The sequence below is a fragment of the Vespa crabro genome, chromosome 14 (genome assembly GCF_910589235.1).
Source record: "Vespa crabro chromosome 14, iyVesCrab1.2, whole genome shotgun sequence".
NCBI classification, from domain to species: domain Eukaryota; kingdom Metazoa; phylum Arthropoda; class Insecta; order Hymenoptera; family Vespidae; genus Vespa; species Vespa crabro.
The window spans coordinates 3,436,643-3,454,940 of NC_060968.1; the positions used below are offsets into that span (position 1 = coordinate 3,436,643).

Here is an 18,298-nt window from a genome sequence, read left to right on the forward strand (position 1 = left end):
CTCTCTCTCTCTCTCTCTCTCTCTCTTTCTATCTCTCTATCTTGCTCGCTCGATATCCATTACGAGGCATAACGTTCGACACACTTTTTAATCTCGAGTGTCATAAAGAGCCTTATTAACGTATGCACTCGGTTATATTTCGTTAAAAGTTCGAGAGTCGATCGTATTATCATTGTAAAAATGTAACGCTCGCTATGAATCAGTAATACGATCATTATTCATATGACCGAACGTTTTTTCAATAGTACAAACTATCGTAACGATTTTGTTTTTATGTTATTTGTGCCATTATCACGATTCGATATGTTTCTTTTTTATTTTTTATTTTTTATTTTTTATTTCTTTTTTTTTCCCAAGCAGATCGATCATTATGACGGTCAAACATTTTTCAGTAGTATGATCGTTGGAATGGCCCGTCACTTTTAAGGTAGTACAAATCAAGCATTCGTTCGACAATACTTTTAAGTAGTACGAGTCAATCATATACGAAAAGACTTCTAAGTAGTACGGGTCGAGCATGTACGAAAATATTTTTAAGTAATATGAACAAACGACGAGAAGTATTATATTATTAATAAGTTTTTGTTATTATTATTATTATTATTATTATTTTTATTATTATCATTAATATTATTGTTATTATAGTAGATAATAAATAATTTAAACATTTTTATCGATTATTATGAATGTTAAAAAAAATAAGTTTAATCCAACTGATATAATACATATTTTTGTATATAAAAAATGTATTATAACTCATTATCGTTTTATATTTATGTGTCTATTTAATTAATATAATAATAAAAAAATATCTACAATATTATTATATATTTAACTTTAAAAATCAAGTATAATAATTTATATGTGAAAATAAACATGAAATAATTATAACGATCGTTATTTATTATTGTAATCGTAAATGAAAATAATTATGTGAAAAATTGTAATAGATTTTTTAACGTTGAAAAGAACGATGAATATGAGAATATGTATGTTATTACATGGAATAAATGTGAAATGATATTCGAGTATCAGAAATATTTCTATCCTCTCTCTTTCTCTTTCTATTTTATCGAAAGTACGCTATTGGTCATCATCAGTCGAACTCAATTCACGTTATCCGGAAAAATTAATTGGATTTTTTATTCCTTGTTTTCGAACTATTTGTCATTATATATTACAGTAGATTCACTTACAAACGATCTTTCAAAGAATTTTCGCTCCTGACCTGAGATAACTTGGCTTTAGAGTTTCCAAAGAAAATGATGTAATATAATATCAGTATTTTGTTTCATTCTTAACGAGCAAGATATATGAATAAATATATTTATATATATATATATATATATATATATATATATATATATATGTACACAAAGTGTTTCAAAAATATTAACGATATGTACAAGTATATTCGATTTCTATATAATTATTTTTTTAAATTAAACTTCGAGCAACAATTGTTATATCTTTTCTCCCTTTTCTTTTGGAATTTTTTTTTGTTTTTGCCTTAAAAATTATTTTCTAATATTTTATATATATTTGCTTGTTTTTATTTTAGTTGCGTTATTTAATTTTATTGCGTTACGATTTAAACGAGATAGTGGTATTAAATAATATATTAAAAGGAAAAAAGAAATTATATATATATATATATATATATATATATATAGAGAGAGAGAGAGAGAGAGAGAGAAAGAGTGTGTGTGAGAGTGAGAAAGAGAAAGAGATCGATATAGTTATTTCACTAGGTAACATTATTTATATGAAATATAATCGGCTGAAAAAATTGTTAGCACGTACGTTTAAATAAAATCGATTTTTTAATTTATTCGTCCAATGCAGACATATAGTAGGATTATAATATTCGGAGCAACGATTTGCATTCACGAATCGTTGATTTTAATTTATTCCTTCGTTTTTCTCTCTCTTTCTCTCTTTCTCTCTGAATATAAATATGTAAATATATATATATATATATATATAGCTTTTATTTTCGAAAGTTGTAAAAATTCAAAAATCCCTTAAAAAAAAGAAGAAAAAAGAAAAAAAGATGAAATACTTTTTTTTACATGAATAATAAAAAGAAGACATCTGTACAGAAAATTACGATCTCTCTCTCTCTCTCTCCTCTCTCTCTTTATATATATATATATATATATATATATCTCGAATTATTAAAAATTGAAAAAACAAAACAGAAACAAAAAAGAAATTATCGATTGTTCCAGAATCAAAGTACATGACCTTATATACCTATCTAAGTCTCATGAGAACGATCTCAAAAGGTATATACACGTATATATTATACATAATATATATATATATATACATATATATACGTGTATCTATGTATGTGTAGAATATATTCCGAAGAAGACGAACGTTTCAACTTGCGTGACACGAACACGATCGGTGCTTCCTTGGATGTTTATCCCAAGAGGTAAGAAATATTTTCGGTAAGAGATGTTCTTGCTAGGCGAAGAAGACATCATTCGATCGATATCTCGAACTATCGATAGAATACGATAGTAGTAATAATAGTTGTACATACATAAATGTATGATGTGAATTTTAAAAAGGTAATTCCATTTTATTACCCCTTTGACAATTTTTATTGTATATTCGACGATATATTATTAATAATAATTATATATATATATATATATATATAAATATAATAATAGAGTAATAAAAATGTATATGAATGAAAGAAAATGAAAATGTATATGATGAAAAGAAAAAGAAAAAAAGAAAAAAAAGAAAGAAAGGAAAAAGTAATTAACAAATTTCGTACATTTAAAAATCTAATGAGTATCATAATCGACGTTGTTAGATTTAAAACGTTTCGTTAGAATTCAAAGTGAAGTATATCATTGACGGTTTGACTGTACGTCGATAACATTGATATTCGAGCTGGGGAGCCAGTTCAAAGGGATTCAAAGTCACCTTTGAAGTTTATCCTTAGATTTTTATTTTTGTTTCCCCCATTTTCTTTTCCTTTTCCTTTTCATTTTCTCTTTTCCTTCCTTCCTTTCAAAATGATCTGCGAGAATAAGTAATGGTAAACTTGGGGATATGTATTTTCAAACGTCTCGTTCAAATAGATATATGAAAATATTTGAAATAACTTTTTTTCTTCTTTTTTCTTTTTTCTTTTTCTTTTGTTTCTTTTTTTCTTTTTAATGAGTCGATTTAAAACGATCAAACAATTTTGAAACAACGTATGTATGCCATATTATTTCTCAATTTTCTTTTCAAATTTTATATTAAGAAAAAAATTATACCCATTCTATTTCATATCCATTAATTAATTCATTTATTCATTCATTCATTTACTTTGTATTTTAAACGCCTGAAATCTATAATTAATTCATTTACCATTCATTACTTCTTAATTAACAAATTCAAAGAGTAATAATTCGCGTATATAATGAAAGCTAAAAGAAGATAAAGAAAAAGATAAAGAAAAAGAAAGTAAAAGGAAGAAAAAAAAAAAAATATTGGGACTAGAAAAATATTGGGAAATGTGTTGAAATAATTCGTCGTGCTGAAAGAGAATAAGAAAGAAAGGAAAGAGAAAAGAAAAAACATGAATAAAAAAAAAAAAAAAAAGGAGAGAAAAGAAAATAAAGAAGGAAAGAAAGAAAAATCATACGAAAAAACTGACCTCTGAGCTGGTCGAAGTCGTGCTGTCAGCACTGTCAGTATTGGCAACACTTGAAAGTGGTGACCTGCTCCCTCTTTGAGCCCATTTCCCTCTGATGATGGCCACTCCCGTGACCATGCCGATCTTGCTCGCTGCACTTCCACCACCGGAGGAACTTGTTCCTTTCTCCGTAATATTTCTTCCAGAACCAGAACCAGAAGCACCCCCACTCCCAGCCCCAGCCCCACCCCCACCTCCTCCTCCTCCTCCTCCTCCTCCTCCTCCGCATGCTAACTCCAGAACATCCCCCAGGACTTCTGACAGTTTATCCGGCACTTTGACGAACGCGTCCAAGATCACAATTATAAAATAAAGTATCACCGAAAAATTTCTTAATTCAAATCTTTCTTTATTCTCGTCTTTTACCCTCTCCTTTTTCTTTCCCTTTATTTCCCTTTCCCTCCCTTTATCTTCCTAGTCTTCTCTTCTACTCATCCCCCCTTCCCCTTTGCCCGTTTTATTTTTCTTTTAAAGTTGTAAAACGCTTTCCGAAGCTTGCGAAAACTTCAGCCCCCAAGTTTCTGTAAGTTAAAATTAGAAACGATTGTGTTTCCTTTCAACATCGTACTTCGTCGAAAATAACTGTTTTACAGGATGGTTAATTTAATTACGAAAACGTTTTTATATAATTGAAAAATATGTTTCTCTTTTTTCTTTTTTTTCTTTTTTTTTTTTTTTTGTTTGATACGGCGATGAAAAGAAAGTGATAAAATTATATGAAATGATAATGATTCGTTGGTTTAGCAATGAATGAAGGAATTATTGAGAATTACTTTTATTATGAAAGATTTGAACGGGAAAAAAGATATATTCCAAATTAATGGAAGAGGGATTCTGTAAAAATGATTCTTGTAAATTTTCCTGTTTTTTTTTCTTTTTTTTTTTTTTCCCCCCTGTAAAATTGCAAATTAATCGTCTACGAGAATTAGTAAATATCTCTTAACTACTCTCTCTCTCTCTCTCTCTCTATCTCGTTATTTCTCTCTCTTTCTCTATTTCTCTATCTCTCTATTTCTCTCTCTTTATCTCTCTTGATTTTAATGTATAACGAGTTCGATGCGAAACATCGAATAAACGACGATAATCCTAACTTTCAGTTCGTAATTTAGTTTCGAAACGAACGTTTGAATTTCCGTGACGGCTAGAACAGATCTGCGTTAGTAACATTATGGATTATGTTTCAGGAAATTCGTTATATTTCGTAATAGCGAATTTAAACGGATACCATAATCCTAATATCTTACTTTAAGATTTATTGACCTTTAAACAGAACAAATAAAATTTCAATTGAACTTTCTCGACTTTCTTTTCTTTTCTTTTTTTTTCTTTTTTCTTTGCATATTCTTTTAAATTTCGAAACGAACAAACAAGCAAACAACAAAATAAGAAAAAGAAGAGAAAACAAAAGTATTTATGAATATAGGCGCGCACGCGCGCGGACACACGCGCGCACACATACACACAAATACGCGCGCAAATAAATATATTCGACAATTCTTTTTTTTTTTTTTTTTCTTTTTTTACTTCTACGAAAAAATAAGAATTCTCCCTAGAAATGTTTATAACGATGGACGGAGTAGAATGTTGACTTTAAAATTTGACTATATTTATGGTTGTACTATTTAACGAGCTCGAACACGGTGAATATAATGAAAGATGTCGGTGTTTTAAGCACGATGTCAACCACCCACACGTTGTCAACTTCAGAACTTATTTTTTTCTCTATTATTCTTTCGAAATAAAAAAGAAAAAAGAGACGAAAAAATGTTTAACTACGATCGAGAAAAATAGAGAGAGTGAGAGAGAGAGAGAGAGAGAGAGAGAGAGAGAGAGAGAGAGAGAAAGAGAGAAAACGAATAAGGAATCATACAATTTTTTCTTCATAACGAAAGAGAAATATTGAAGAAACAGAGAGAAAAAGGAAAATAAGGGAATAATTAATCCGTCTGCTTGGATAAATCGATATTTACCTTAATTACTATACATTCTTTTCGATTAACGTATGAATTTCTTCCTGTTTTCAAATACATATATACATATATATATATATATATATATATATATATACACATATATATAGACACACACATATATATATGTATATATTTGTAAAAAAATATTAATTAAAATTAGAAATGAATAATAATAAAAATAAGGACAGAAAAATTAATTAAATTCCAAATTAAATAAAAAGAAAAAGAGAGACAGAAAAAAACGAGAAAGAACGAGAGTAGAGATATAAATATATATATATGTATATATATATATATATATATATATATATATATATATATATTTTATATAATTACAATTTTTTTTATATATTTCTAATTTTTATTTATATATGTCAATTATTTATTATTGCATAAAAAAATATAAAATATGAAAAAATACAATCTGATCTTTATGCAGAACAAGATATTTAAAAAGCTCGCTATCAATCAAAGTAATCGACCCTTTAATCCATGCAATCTCTTTCTCTCTTTCTGTCTCTCTTTTATTGTTTCAAGATGGATTAGCTTGACTTAAAACGTATTATCAAGATTGTCTAGCACCCTCCTCTCTCTCTTTCTCTCTCTCTCTCTCTCTCTTTCTTTCAAATAGAATATAATCATCTCATTTTAGAGAAAAATCATAATTTATTTCACATGAAAATTTTTTTCAAAATAACCACTATATATATATATATATATATATATATATACATATATACATACATACATACATAGATATATACATAAATATGTATATATGTATATATATACGTATGTATGTATGTATGCATGTATGTATAAAGTGTGAATTAATTTGTTGACAATTCATATTAACGAAGAGAATAAACTTTTGTTATTGACAAATAACAATGCTGCTAATCAACAATAACAATGATAATATGACAAAAATAGATCTCTTTCTCTCTCTCTCTCTCTCTCTCTCTCTCTTTCTCACAATAAAATTATTATTATTATTATAATTAATTCACATTAACAATTCACGGGTTTTTCGCGATCGAAAAAAAAAAAAAAAAAAAAGAGAAAAGAAAAAAAAAGGACAGAAGAAGCTCGTGGAACGATTTATCGTTCTTATTTTAAATAATATGATCGACGATATAAAAAAAAAAAAAAAAAAAGAAAAAAGAAACAACAGATAGGAAGGGAGATAATGAATAAAAAAAAAAAAAAAAACAAACAAAAAAAATAGAAAAAGAAACAGAAAAAAAAAAGAAAAATATACGGCACAAAGATACTAGTAGAACGTGAATATAAACGGAGAGTTGGAACGCAGCGAATGTATCACCACGAGCTGGTGAGAGCAGACTAACGTTCTGCTTCTATCTAAGCCTGGGCTCGTGTGCAATCAGAAACGGCGAACATGGTTGGAGGTGGTGGCAATCCTGATAGTGCTGGTATTGGTACTGCTACTGGTCTGTTGCTGGTGGTAGTATCGATGCTGTTGGTGATGAAGATGGTGGTGGTAGTAGTGGTGGTGGTGGTGGTGGTGGTAGTAGTGGTGGTGGTGGTGGTGGTGGTGATGATGGTGGGAGGTTCAGTTCAAAGAGTGAGAAAGAAGAAGAAGAAGAGACTTTTCCTGGACTATATTGGAAAGAGTGACAAGAGAGAAAGTGAGAAAGAGAGATATAGTATGCGTGCGCCGCAACAGGTTACTCTTTCACCCTTTTGATACGCTCCTGGATACCTTCCAGTTTACGTCACTATCCTTACTTTATTCCTTATTCCCTTTTCTTTTTTTTTTTTCTCTCTCTCTCTCTCTCTCTTTATAGTTTCTTTCTTTCTTCATCCCTTTTTTTTGTCCCTTTCTTTTCTTTTTTTAAAATCCATCCCCTTCCTCCCTCGATTTATCCCTTCATTTCTCTTCCCTATCCATTCTTATCTATTTTATTTTTCTTTCCAATTTGTTTCTAATATGTCCTTCCATTTACTTCTATTATGTTTGTTTTTTTTAAATTCTTTTCTCTTTTCTCTATCAATAGTTCCTTTTCTTTTCTTTTCTTTTTTTAGGGATGGGGGTAGGCGAAGGGAGATATTTGTAATATTTTTCTATTTTTTCTTTATTCTTTCTATATATGTGTATGCGTATATATATATTTTCTCTCTCTCTCTCTCTCTCTCTCTCTCTCTCTTGCTTGGTCATATTTTATTCTCATGCATATATTTGATCGATCAGAAAATATTATATTTTATTATTATATTTCTTACATCGTCTACATATATATTTGAATAGAAGTAAAATTTCATACGTATTTCTCTTTCTGGCTCTCCCTCTCTCTCTCTCTCTCCCTCTCTCTCTCTCTCTCTTTCTCTCTCTCTCTGTGTTTTCTTCTGACTCTTTCTCTCTTTAGTTTTCTAGGTCAGGCTTGATTATCGAACGATTTCTTATATAGCGAGATATATGTTTCCCTTCCAATATTATTCACGTTTCCTTATGATTTTTCATTTTCTAAAGGGTACTAGGCGAAGGACGAAATAATCGTTGAGAGTTAAATCGATTTTTAGATAACGTAGATAACTGTTTACCAAAGACTAAATGGAAGTGGTTAAATGTTTCGTGCAAAATAATAGTACGTGGGACAGGATAAGGAATATGTTTCGTGTAACCATAAAGTTGTCCTTGTGTCTTTTTCTTCGTATATGTAAATGACATGGAGAGAGAATATAAGGTAAGAGATTTACGAGGCACATATGGTATAGCTGAAATAAATAACAATTTCCTTTGGAATTCAATTTCCGTCGGAAACAATAATACGTAAGAGAGGACGGAGAATGTATAACGGGTGTAACTTTTCTATTGATTATTATTTATTGATTAACTATTCTATTGATTTATCATTTTAAATATCTCGACGATTAAGTGAGAATTAAGAGTAAGACAAATTTTTATTCTTTCTCTTTTTCTTTTTTTTTTTTTTTTTCCTTAAATTACGTGAAAAATATTATTCACAATATTTAGGATTCGAATGATAATCGTTGACTCGTTACACGCTCAAGGGAGAGAAATTAAGACGATAACTTCGAAGGAACATCAAATATTTTGCATAATGTTAATTGTAAATAAAATGAAATTACATTTGTTTTGTTTAACTGAAAAAATAATAATTCGTTAAAAGAAAATTCACGGATATGTCAAGGAATAATTTCATTTTTTTCATTATTGCCACTTCTCATCACTTTCTCATAACCATAATTATTTTTACAAATGTTACTTATGAGATATTCTGCCTGCAAATATTCCAAATACTAACAATAATATAATTTGATTTCTTTGAAGCCCCTACAAGTAGATTATTTCGCATTACACGAATGTATTAATGGGTTGCCTATTGTTAGGGGGGGGGTGGTGCGGCGGCCTCTAAAAATATGACTTTTCTTCTATATATATATACATATATATTTTCCTTTTTCTTCTTTTTTAATTTTATCTCAATAATAATTTAAAATAAAGATCTATATTATCTTTCTTATCAATTCTTTCGATTTATTAATAAATTTAAGTCTCTCACGAACTATAAGATCAATTAATGTATCAGAAAAATCTCATAAGACTTGGATATACTCGTTTTAATTTCTCTCTTATTTTTCGTTGATGAAAGATTATTCTCGCGTGTAATTTTTAATCTGCTATTCAATGAATATAAAGAAAGAATAACGAAATCCGAGAGAGAGAAAGAGAGAGAGAGTGTGCAATGTAGTTGCCATGGAATCTTTTCAAAGAAGAGATTATATTGTTGCGGACCATTTCGTTAAATTTTTCAAGGAATAAAACGTAAAAGATAAAAAAAGATAAAAGACAAAAAAATAGAAACAAGAAACAGAAAAAACAGAAAGATCGCTTTCGAGAATATTATATCAAAATAATTATCATTTTTCTGGAAGGAGTATTCGTTTATACGATGACATATATATATATATATATATATATATATATATATATATATATTTTTTTTTTTAACAATATTAGAAAGTACCGCGAATAGACCATTTTCATTCATTTATTTCATTTTGGTAAAAATCGAAAATTTTTATTAAGCTTTATACTATATATTCTCTCTCTTTTTCTCTCTCTACTCACGCCAAATAATTTTCGACGACCATTGATGAAAACGTTTCAAAAACACATATCTTATATATATATACTCTTTATCTTTCTTTTTTATCAATACATGTTAGATAAATAAATGAAAATTTTTATTAACCTTTGTACTATACTGACTGTCTCTCTCTCTCTCTCTCTCTCTCTCTGATTGTCCCTCTCACCAAGGATTTTCGATGACCATCGATGAAAATATTTCAGAAACACACATTTTCTCTCTCTTTCTCTCTCTCTCTCTCTCTCTCTCTCTCTCTCTCTCTCTCTCTTCTCTTTTTATCTATTTAATCACTACATATTAAATAAATAAATGAAAGAACAAATTTAAATGCTCGATTTGAGAGGACGTATGTATAATTTGACGAATAAAATTTTATTTATCTTTAATCACATATATAAATTATTTATAAATAAAAATATGAATCTGCGAGATATTAATTTTTTATACTTACAAAAAAAAGTGAAAGAAAGAAAAAAAAAAAGAAAAAAAAAAAAAAGAAAAAAAAAGAAAAAGAAAGAAAAAGAAAAAAAAATTTAACTAAAATTTTGTTTTCCTATTAGAATTCGTCCAATTTATATGATTATAAAGCCGAATAAAAAGAATTCTTTCGTTTCTCTTTTCAATTAACGAAATCAATTAACTTCGTTGAAAATCGTAACTATATCGAGCCACTACGTTCTCCCATTCAAAGGTAGAAAGAGTACTAAAGCTACATTTATTTATTTCATTTATTTCTCGTTAATAGTGATTTGAGAGTTTCAGAAGTGATTAGAAAGAGGAGAGAAAGAGAGAGAGAGAGAGAGAGAGAGAGAGAGAGAGAGAGAGAGAGAGAGAGAGAGAGAGAGAGAGAAGACATCCTCTAATACAGATAGTTTATATTTTTGTTTTAATGATAAACATTACATTTCATTAGATTATTTTTCTCTCTAACTCACGTTTACTTCATTACATTTATGAATAATTAATAGGATTGTTTAGTTGAAAATATTATGCGAGTATATGATCGTTTAAAATTTACAGTACACTTCCATTAACTTTGATATTAATTTTTTTTTTTTTTTTTTTTCTTTTTTTTTCTTTTTCTGAGATCATCCATAATAATTTTTTAATGGAATAAACAAAGACGTTAAATCGATCCATCATCATCTCTTTTTAACTCATCTGTTAAAAATGGTTATTTTTGTTTTACTTCCTTCCCCCACCCATCTCTCTCACCCCTCCCATCATCCCCAGGCGCCTCTCTCTCTCTCTCTCTCTCTCTCTCTTTCTTTCTCTTTTTTTTTCTCTCAATACGTTGCGATTGAAAGCACGATATAGTTCGGTCAGTCGTAGAGTGTTGCTGTATCGATCCAAATTCCAGATTCTATATATTCTCTCTGTTAGGACGTCGAGAACGGTTTCCCGTGCGTTTACACACATACTCACACACACACACGCACGCGCGCGCGCGCGCGCACGCACGCACACGCACACATGTATACAATTGCGTGTACCGCTACGATAAGTGTGATAACGAATTTTACGTTCGTCAATTCTGATAAAAATCTGAGGTATATCTGTTAGGCAGATCGAGATATCGATCTTCTGTGTTTTTCAATTTAAGAACAATTTTTTATTACTATCGTTATTTAAATCTTATGGTATTGAAAAACATATTTTTTTCTTTTTTTTTTTTTTTTTTTACTTTGCACGTGAAATTGAAAAATACTTTTTATTCTCAAGATTGAATATAATTCCAAAGTTCGTCTAATTGGTCATGGGAAAAATGTCGACGTGTTCCAATTTGGTTTCTTTTTGTTTTTTTTTTTGTTTTTTTTTTTTTGCAGAGTTGCGCGTTTGTTTAACTAAAATAAATTCTTTTTTATCTGACTTATGTTGACCTTCCGCATTTTTATTAAGGCTTCAAGGATTTAGGACGACATACGAAGGCGCCTATGAAGTTTGATTATCATCAATCTATTTACTTTCTGTATCTATTTGAAAATTTGTCATTTCTATGCACATGATTTAATAGTGATATTGCATATATATATATACATACATATATATATATATATTTATGTCGCTTATGTACATCTTTAATGAGCTCAAATTTAAATGAAACTATTTCCTACGGCAAATTATGTAATCTAAAATATGTATAATTATAAATAAATTATACAATGTTTATGATATTAATTAGTTTAATAAAATAATTAAATCAATCGATAGAACGAGAAAATATAGATAAAGGAATTGTCAAATGTTACGATATTATCTGAGATAGATAAAACAGAATACCGAAACTTCCGTACCGACAATTCTGTTTTATCGATAAGAAATACTGTTATCGACAACAGACTAAGTTCTACACAGACGATAATACAGAATCCTATAATACAAAAAGAATTCTACCTTACCATACCCATAGATATTATCGACATTTCTTAAAAATTCAATCGTACTAAACGATATATATATATATATATATAATTTCTATATGGATATATTTATAAATTTTTTTTTTTTTTTTTTTAGTCAAAATATATCAAAATATAGCTCTCGCAATTGTTTATTACGTTTAATGAACGAGTATCCTGTAACGATTGTATTTTCGAATATAATATTGGAAATGAAATTGAATTATAATGCAAGCCACACGGGTTCGCGGTTACGAATTATCGAGAACGAATAGAAATCAATTATATTAATTTGACAATGAATTGATAGTTTTTAAGGATATATTCACGAATTTTCATGCAATTGGACGATAAATCTATTGATATAGAGAGCGAATTTGAAATAAAAAATAGGAAAAAAGAAAGAAAAAAAAAAAAAAAAAAAGAAAAAGAAAAAATAAAGCATGAAACACAAAACAGAAAAGTGCAAAAAAAAAAAAATTATAAAAACGAATTAAAAAAATGAAGAGAAAAAAAATACTCACAGTTTTCTGTACGGCATAATAACTTTGTTGTGGTTTTTTCCAACAATCCAAAACGTAAGAGGAAGTCGTGGCAGATTTGTCACGACAAGGATGTTGATCTGTATCAGACGTTTTTTCGTTGTTTTTGTTGTTGGTTTGTGGTGGGTCTGGCCATCGATCGAGATTACTCCAATACTTTCCTTTACGTTTAAAAGCGTAATATCTATAGATGACTATAGTCATTGCGACTACCAAAGCCAATCCTGTGCCTGCAGCTGCTCCAAGGACAGCTGATGAAACCATTGAAACCATTTCTTGTCCTTTCTCAAAACACTTAAATCCTTTTATTGTTTTTTTTCTTTTTTTATCCCCTTTTCCTTCTCTTTCGCTCTTCTTCTATTATTTCTATAAAGAGAAATGAAAATACTTTAGTCGTATTAAACGTCAAAAAAAAAAAAAAAAAAAACAATTCATTCAATTATAATACATATAAACGAATTTATTTATTCGAATGAAACCATTTTGAAATTGAAAATATTTCGAATTGAAAATCTTACGAATTTTTTTTAACATTTTCCCTATTCCCTTATCCTTGTATCTTGTTCAATTATTTATTTATTTGTTCATTTATTTATTTATTTATTTTTCTTTTTTGTTTTTTTTTTTTTCTTTCGCATACATATACACACATAGTACGTTCGTACGACTACTACTACTGCTTTTTCCTTCTCGCGTTTATTATTGTTATTTGTTTGTCTTTATTTCTTTTCTTTTAAGACGTAGTCATCTCGAGATTTACACAGGAGTGAAATTATATTGTATTTCCCGTAGGAAAAAGAGAAGAGAGATAACAAGGTTGCATGCATAAAAATAGTAAAGGGTGTCATCCTATTTTCTTCGACGGTATCTTATGACTTATATTCTTTCGTATCTCATTTAAGAACTTTCAAAAACTTTGTTCACAATTTATGTACTTCAAAATTAATTAAAAATCACATACATACGTGTATGTGTGTGTGTGTGTGTGTGTGTGTGTGTGTGTAAATAATGCGTGTAATGTATGTATATATAAATAAAAAGGAAATGGTAAGAATTGCTTTCTCTTTATTAATAAATATTTTCATAAATAAAAATTCAATTCTTTCATTCAATTTTATATATTATTATATACGAACGGAAAGGATTGAATTTTTTGTGGGGGGAAAAAAAAAAAGAAAAGAAAAGGAAAGAAAAGAAAATATGATCATTATACGAAATAAATCATAAACGAAATAAATTCTCATCATGAATTTAACGAACCGAAAGAAATATCTTGAACGTTGTTATTTCGATTTTGACGATTCATCGAAACGACCAGGAGAAATCAATTCTGGTATCGACGATCGTATCCTATACTTTTTTACAGATTTCTCGTAAATCTTTATTTTTATCGATGATACTAACAAAGATGTTGCCTCGTATTCTCGGCATAATATATATATATATATTTTCTTTCTTTTTTTTTTTAATTTTTCAATCAGTCGTTATGGTACGTTTTGACAAATTCGATTCATTTTCGTACAATCGGTACGAATTTCTCCGTCAATTTTATATCGATCGTTAGATCGACAAGCGTAGACGTAGACATTGATAAAAGAGAACAATCAAAGAATTGGAAAGATTATGGAATCGAATCGCTTAAGAAGAAACTGAATGTCCTTTATGGAAAGAAACGGAACGTAATAGTCAACGAAGATGTCAAAGACAAGGCTCCCGATAGATCTTTGAAAATAAGTAAAAATCTTGTGAAAATCGATAAGTAATTTAGTTTCAGATCATTACGAAGAAAATGAAAAAAAAGAAAGAAAAACCTATCACGATTGGGTGCATTCACCATTTTCAATTTAAATTTTGACAAGGAATTTGTACGACTTAGAAAAAAAAAAAAAAAAAAAGAAAAAAGAAAAAAAAAGAAAAAAATATCGTGTCTGTATTACAAGAAAAAGAAATTATTATGAAAAGTGGTTGTCAAAAAAGAAAAAGCAAAAAAAAAAAAAAAAGAAAAAAAGAAAGCAAAAAAAAATCGAAATCGTGTTTTTATCGTACAAGAAAGAAATCAATTGTACGTCAATGTGTTTTATTAATAATAATAATAATAAATTTCTACGAAATTATAATATCGCGTTTATATGTAAAAATTATTATAAAATTAATAACTCAATGTTATTAAATTCAAACGAATAATATATATATAATTGACGAATATTGATTTTTCTTTTCTTTTCCTTTTTTAAATAATTAATCAGTTTAAATTCGCCTTATAATTTCTTCAATTAATTCAACTGTAAGTTATGAAACAATTCAATCGAACGAATTACAATGTGGATTATTCGAGAAGCCAATGTTTCGTCCAAAATTATATGCCATAATAAAATGTCATATATCCGTGTTAAATATCTTTACATTATTGTCCTTAATGCGCTATTTCTCATGGAATGGATTATAAAATCCAATGGAATTTACCATACAAAGGGATTACACTTCATAGTTATTGTCTGATTATTACTAGAGATTATGCGAATAATTTTAGAATTTCATCGTGATTACGTATAAATTAATCTTTATCTCTCTCTCTCTCTCTCTCTCTCTCTTTGTCTCTTCCTCTTTCTGTATCTTTAATTGATTTTCATGAATTTCTATATCGATTAAAAGTTATTTAATATTTTATTTAATCGTAAAAATGAAAAAAAAAAGAAAAAAAAAAAAAAAGAAAAATAAATAATCAAATAAATAAATCAATACCGCGTGCTGATTTTATATGATAGAAAAAAAAAAAAAAAAAAAAAAAGAAAGGAAATCATTCTTTTTATTTCTCTCTTTCTTTTAATTTTTTTTTGTTTTTTTTTTGTTCTTTTCGTTTTTCCCCCCCCCCCCTCTTTTTCCTCATACGAATATTACACAAAATACAATACAAATTTTTTCATACTCATTATTATCTCCCTTCTTCTTTTTTTTTTTTTCTTTAGAATCTCCTTCTTCCTTCAATATATATACATATATATATATATATATACATATATATATATATATATATATATATTCATCTTTGGATTAAAATATGACACGTGCCCAACGAGATAGGCGGCGTCATTCACGCTCAAGCGAATATTGCGAGCGTTGTTATTCTTGTTATTGGTCGAACGTCCAATTACACTCGTCTCGCAATATCATCATTAACAAGTGTGTAAGCTCGTTACGATGCGCTTAATAGATTTATCTCGAACGAGGACTCACGTAATATAGTTTCTTTTTTCTTCTTCTTTTTTTTCTTTTTTTTTTTGTTTTGTTTTGTTTTTTTTTATTCTAATTTGACGAGAAAGGATAAATATATTGAAGGAAAATTGATTGTTTTTCTTCTTTTTTTTTTCGTTTTTTTTTTTTTTTTTTTTTTGTCGTTACGAGAAAGAAACTTGAAAAGGATGAAACCAAAAAGGAAAAGAGAAAGAAAAAAGTTAAAAAAAAGAAAGAAGGGAAAAAAGGAAAGAAAAAAAAAAAGAAATGATTACTCGATTCTTTTTTTTTTCTTCTTCTTTTTTTTTCTTTTTTTATTTTCATTTCAAGAGAAAGGACAAATATATTGACGGAAAATTGATTGTTCCTTTTTTTTTTTTTTTTTTTCGTTACGACGAAGAAAGGATGAAACAAAAAAGAAAAGAAAAGAAAAAAGTTCAAAAGAGAAAGAAGGAGGAAAAAGAAATGATTACTCAATTCTTTTTCTTTGTTTTCCTTTTTTTTTTTTTTTTTTTTTTTTACATAACGTTTTAATTCACTCTTCTCGTATTTCAATGATAACGCACGGTCAATAACGTATAAATATCGATTTTCTCACGGATTTTTATCTTCAATTGAGATTTGTTATCTGTGATATATGGATTATAGTCATTCCTCTTTATTATAGCATTAAACGTTCGTACGATTTGCTTAACCCCTCTTTGAAGATCTCCTATCAGATTTGGTAGACCCGAAAGCGTTAAAGAAAATGAAAAATTTCACGTTCCCATCGTTGTTGGTGTTTAAGTATTTCAGTAGGGAGAGTCAATGTTGTGCTAGACCGAAGGGTAAGTAGAAAAAAAACCTATAATGCGGGCCGACATTTTTTTCAGTGGTACGAATCACGATCGATCGGGCATCGTCATATTTCTTTTCTCATTTTTCTTTTTTTCTTTTTACTTTCTTTTTTTCTCCTCATAAAACAAACATAAATCTATCCGACAGAGAAACGAGAAGTTATGCGCGATAGACGTTAAACAGTGTATTGCATAAAAAAAAAAAAAAAAAAAAAAAAAAAAAAAAATGTTGATTGATTTAACGATTGATATTTAGAAAATAATGAGATAATTATTTCTCCTTTCTTATTTTTCTTTCAAATTTAATCATTGATCCGTTCTATTTAATATCATAGTATTTCTTTTTTTTTTCTTTTTTTTTCTTTTTTTTTTTTTTTCTTTCTTTCTTTCTTACCAAACTACATTTGCATCTCTGTACGTTCTTATAAATGAAAATGAATTTATTAATGGAATGACGAAAAATTTCATGATTATTATCGATATTAATTATTAATTATCGATATTATTAAATTACACATTTGTAATGTGGAATAAATTAATGATGATATTCAGTCGACTTAATTCTAATTAATTCAACAAATAAATATAATTTCTTACAATTGGCGTTCGTTTTTCAGTCAGTTTCTCGGGTACCATATATAGAAGAAGAAGAAGAAGAAGAAGAAGAAGAGTAAAAGAAAAAAAAAAAGAATGAAAGACAATAGAGAAGACGAGATGAAAAGAATTTGGCGGGGAAACGTTTTTGACGAATTATTAGCGATCTTATTCGCGTCGCGGCGCACTTGCAACTGAGGACCTACGCGCCGTTCGAGGAGAGGCTGTGCGAAAGGGAGTTAAAAGAGGGTGAGAGTGAGAGAGTGAGTAAGAGAGTGAGTGAGTGAGCGAGCGTTCAACGGAGAAGACAACAGTAGATATAACGAGAGGGAGAGAATTTCATTTTAGTGGAGGGGGAAGAGAAAGATAGTTCGAATCATAATAAAGAGAATGGTATCAAGAAGATGATCAAATTAGAAGGAAAAAGAAAATAGAAAGTAAGTAAAAAGGTATCGTAATAATTAGACAGACAGACAGACAAATAGATATATATATATAAAGAGAGGGAGAGAGAGAGAGAGAGAGAGAGAGAGAGAGAGAGAGAGAGAGAGAGAGAGAGCTAATGAATAGCCAAATGGCAGAAAGATCGCAATAATTAGAAAGAAGGAGGAAGAAAATGAATAGTAGAAAGACAGAGAAATTACAATAACAAGGGATAAGGGGAGGGAGAGAGAGAGAGAGAGAGAGAGAAATAGAGAGAGGGAGAGGGAGATCACAATAGTGAGTAAGAGAGAGAAAGAGAATGAACGAAGGACAGACAGATGGCAATAAAAAGAGAGACACATGATAATAAAAGGAGAGAGAGAGAGAGAGAGAGAGAGAGAGAGAGAGAGAGAGAGAGAGAGAGAGAGGGATAGAAAGAGAGGAAGAAAGGGAAGAGG

The 18,298-nt window shown here is 28.7% G+C and overlaps 1 protein-coding gene across 1 annotated transcript in view; it reads right to left on the reverse strand.

Moving 5' to 3' along the window:
* Positions 1 to 17,616, reverse strand: part of LOC124429249 (synaptotagmin-6) — a 39,081-nt gene extending 21,465 nt beyond the window's left edge. Inside the window, exons 1-2 of the mRNA XM_046974286.1 lie at positions 17,421 to 17,616; positions 12,739 to 13,122 (exon numbers count right to left, since the gene is read on the reverse strand). Coding sequence (XP_046830242.1) covers positions 12,739 to 13,029 — 291 coding nt within the window. The 5' untranslated portion in view covers positions 13,030 to 13,122; positions 17,421 to 17,616. The remainder of the gene's footprint in view (positions 1 to 12,738; positions 13,123 to 17,420) is intronic.
* Positions 17,617 to 18,298: the final 682 nt, after the last annotated feature.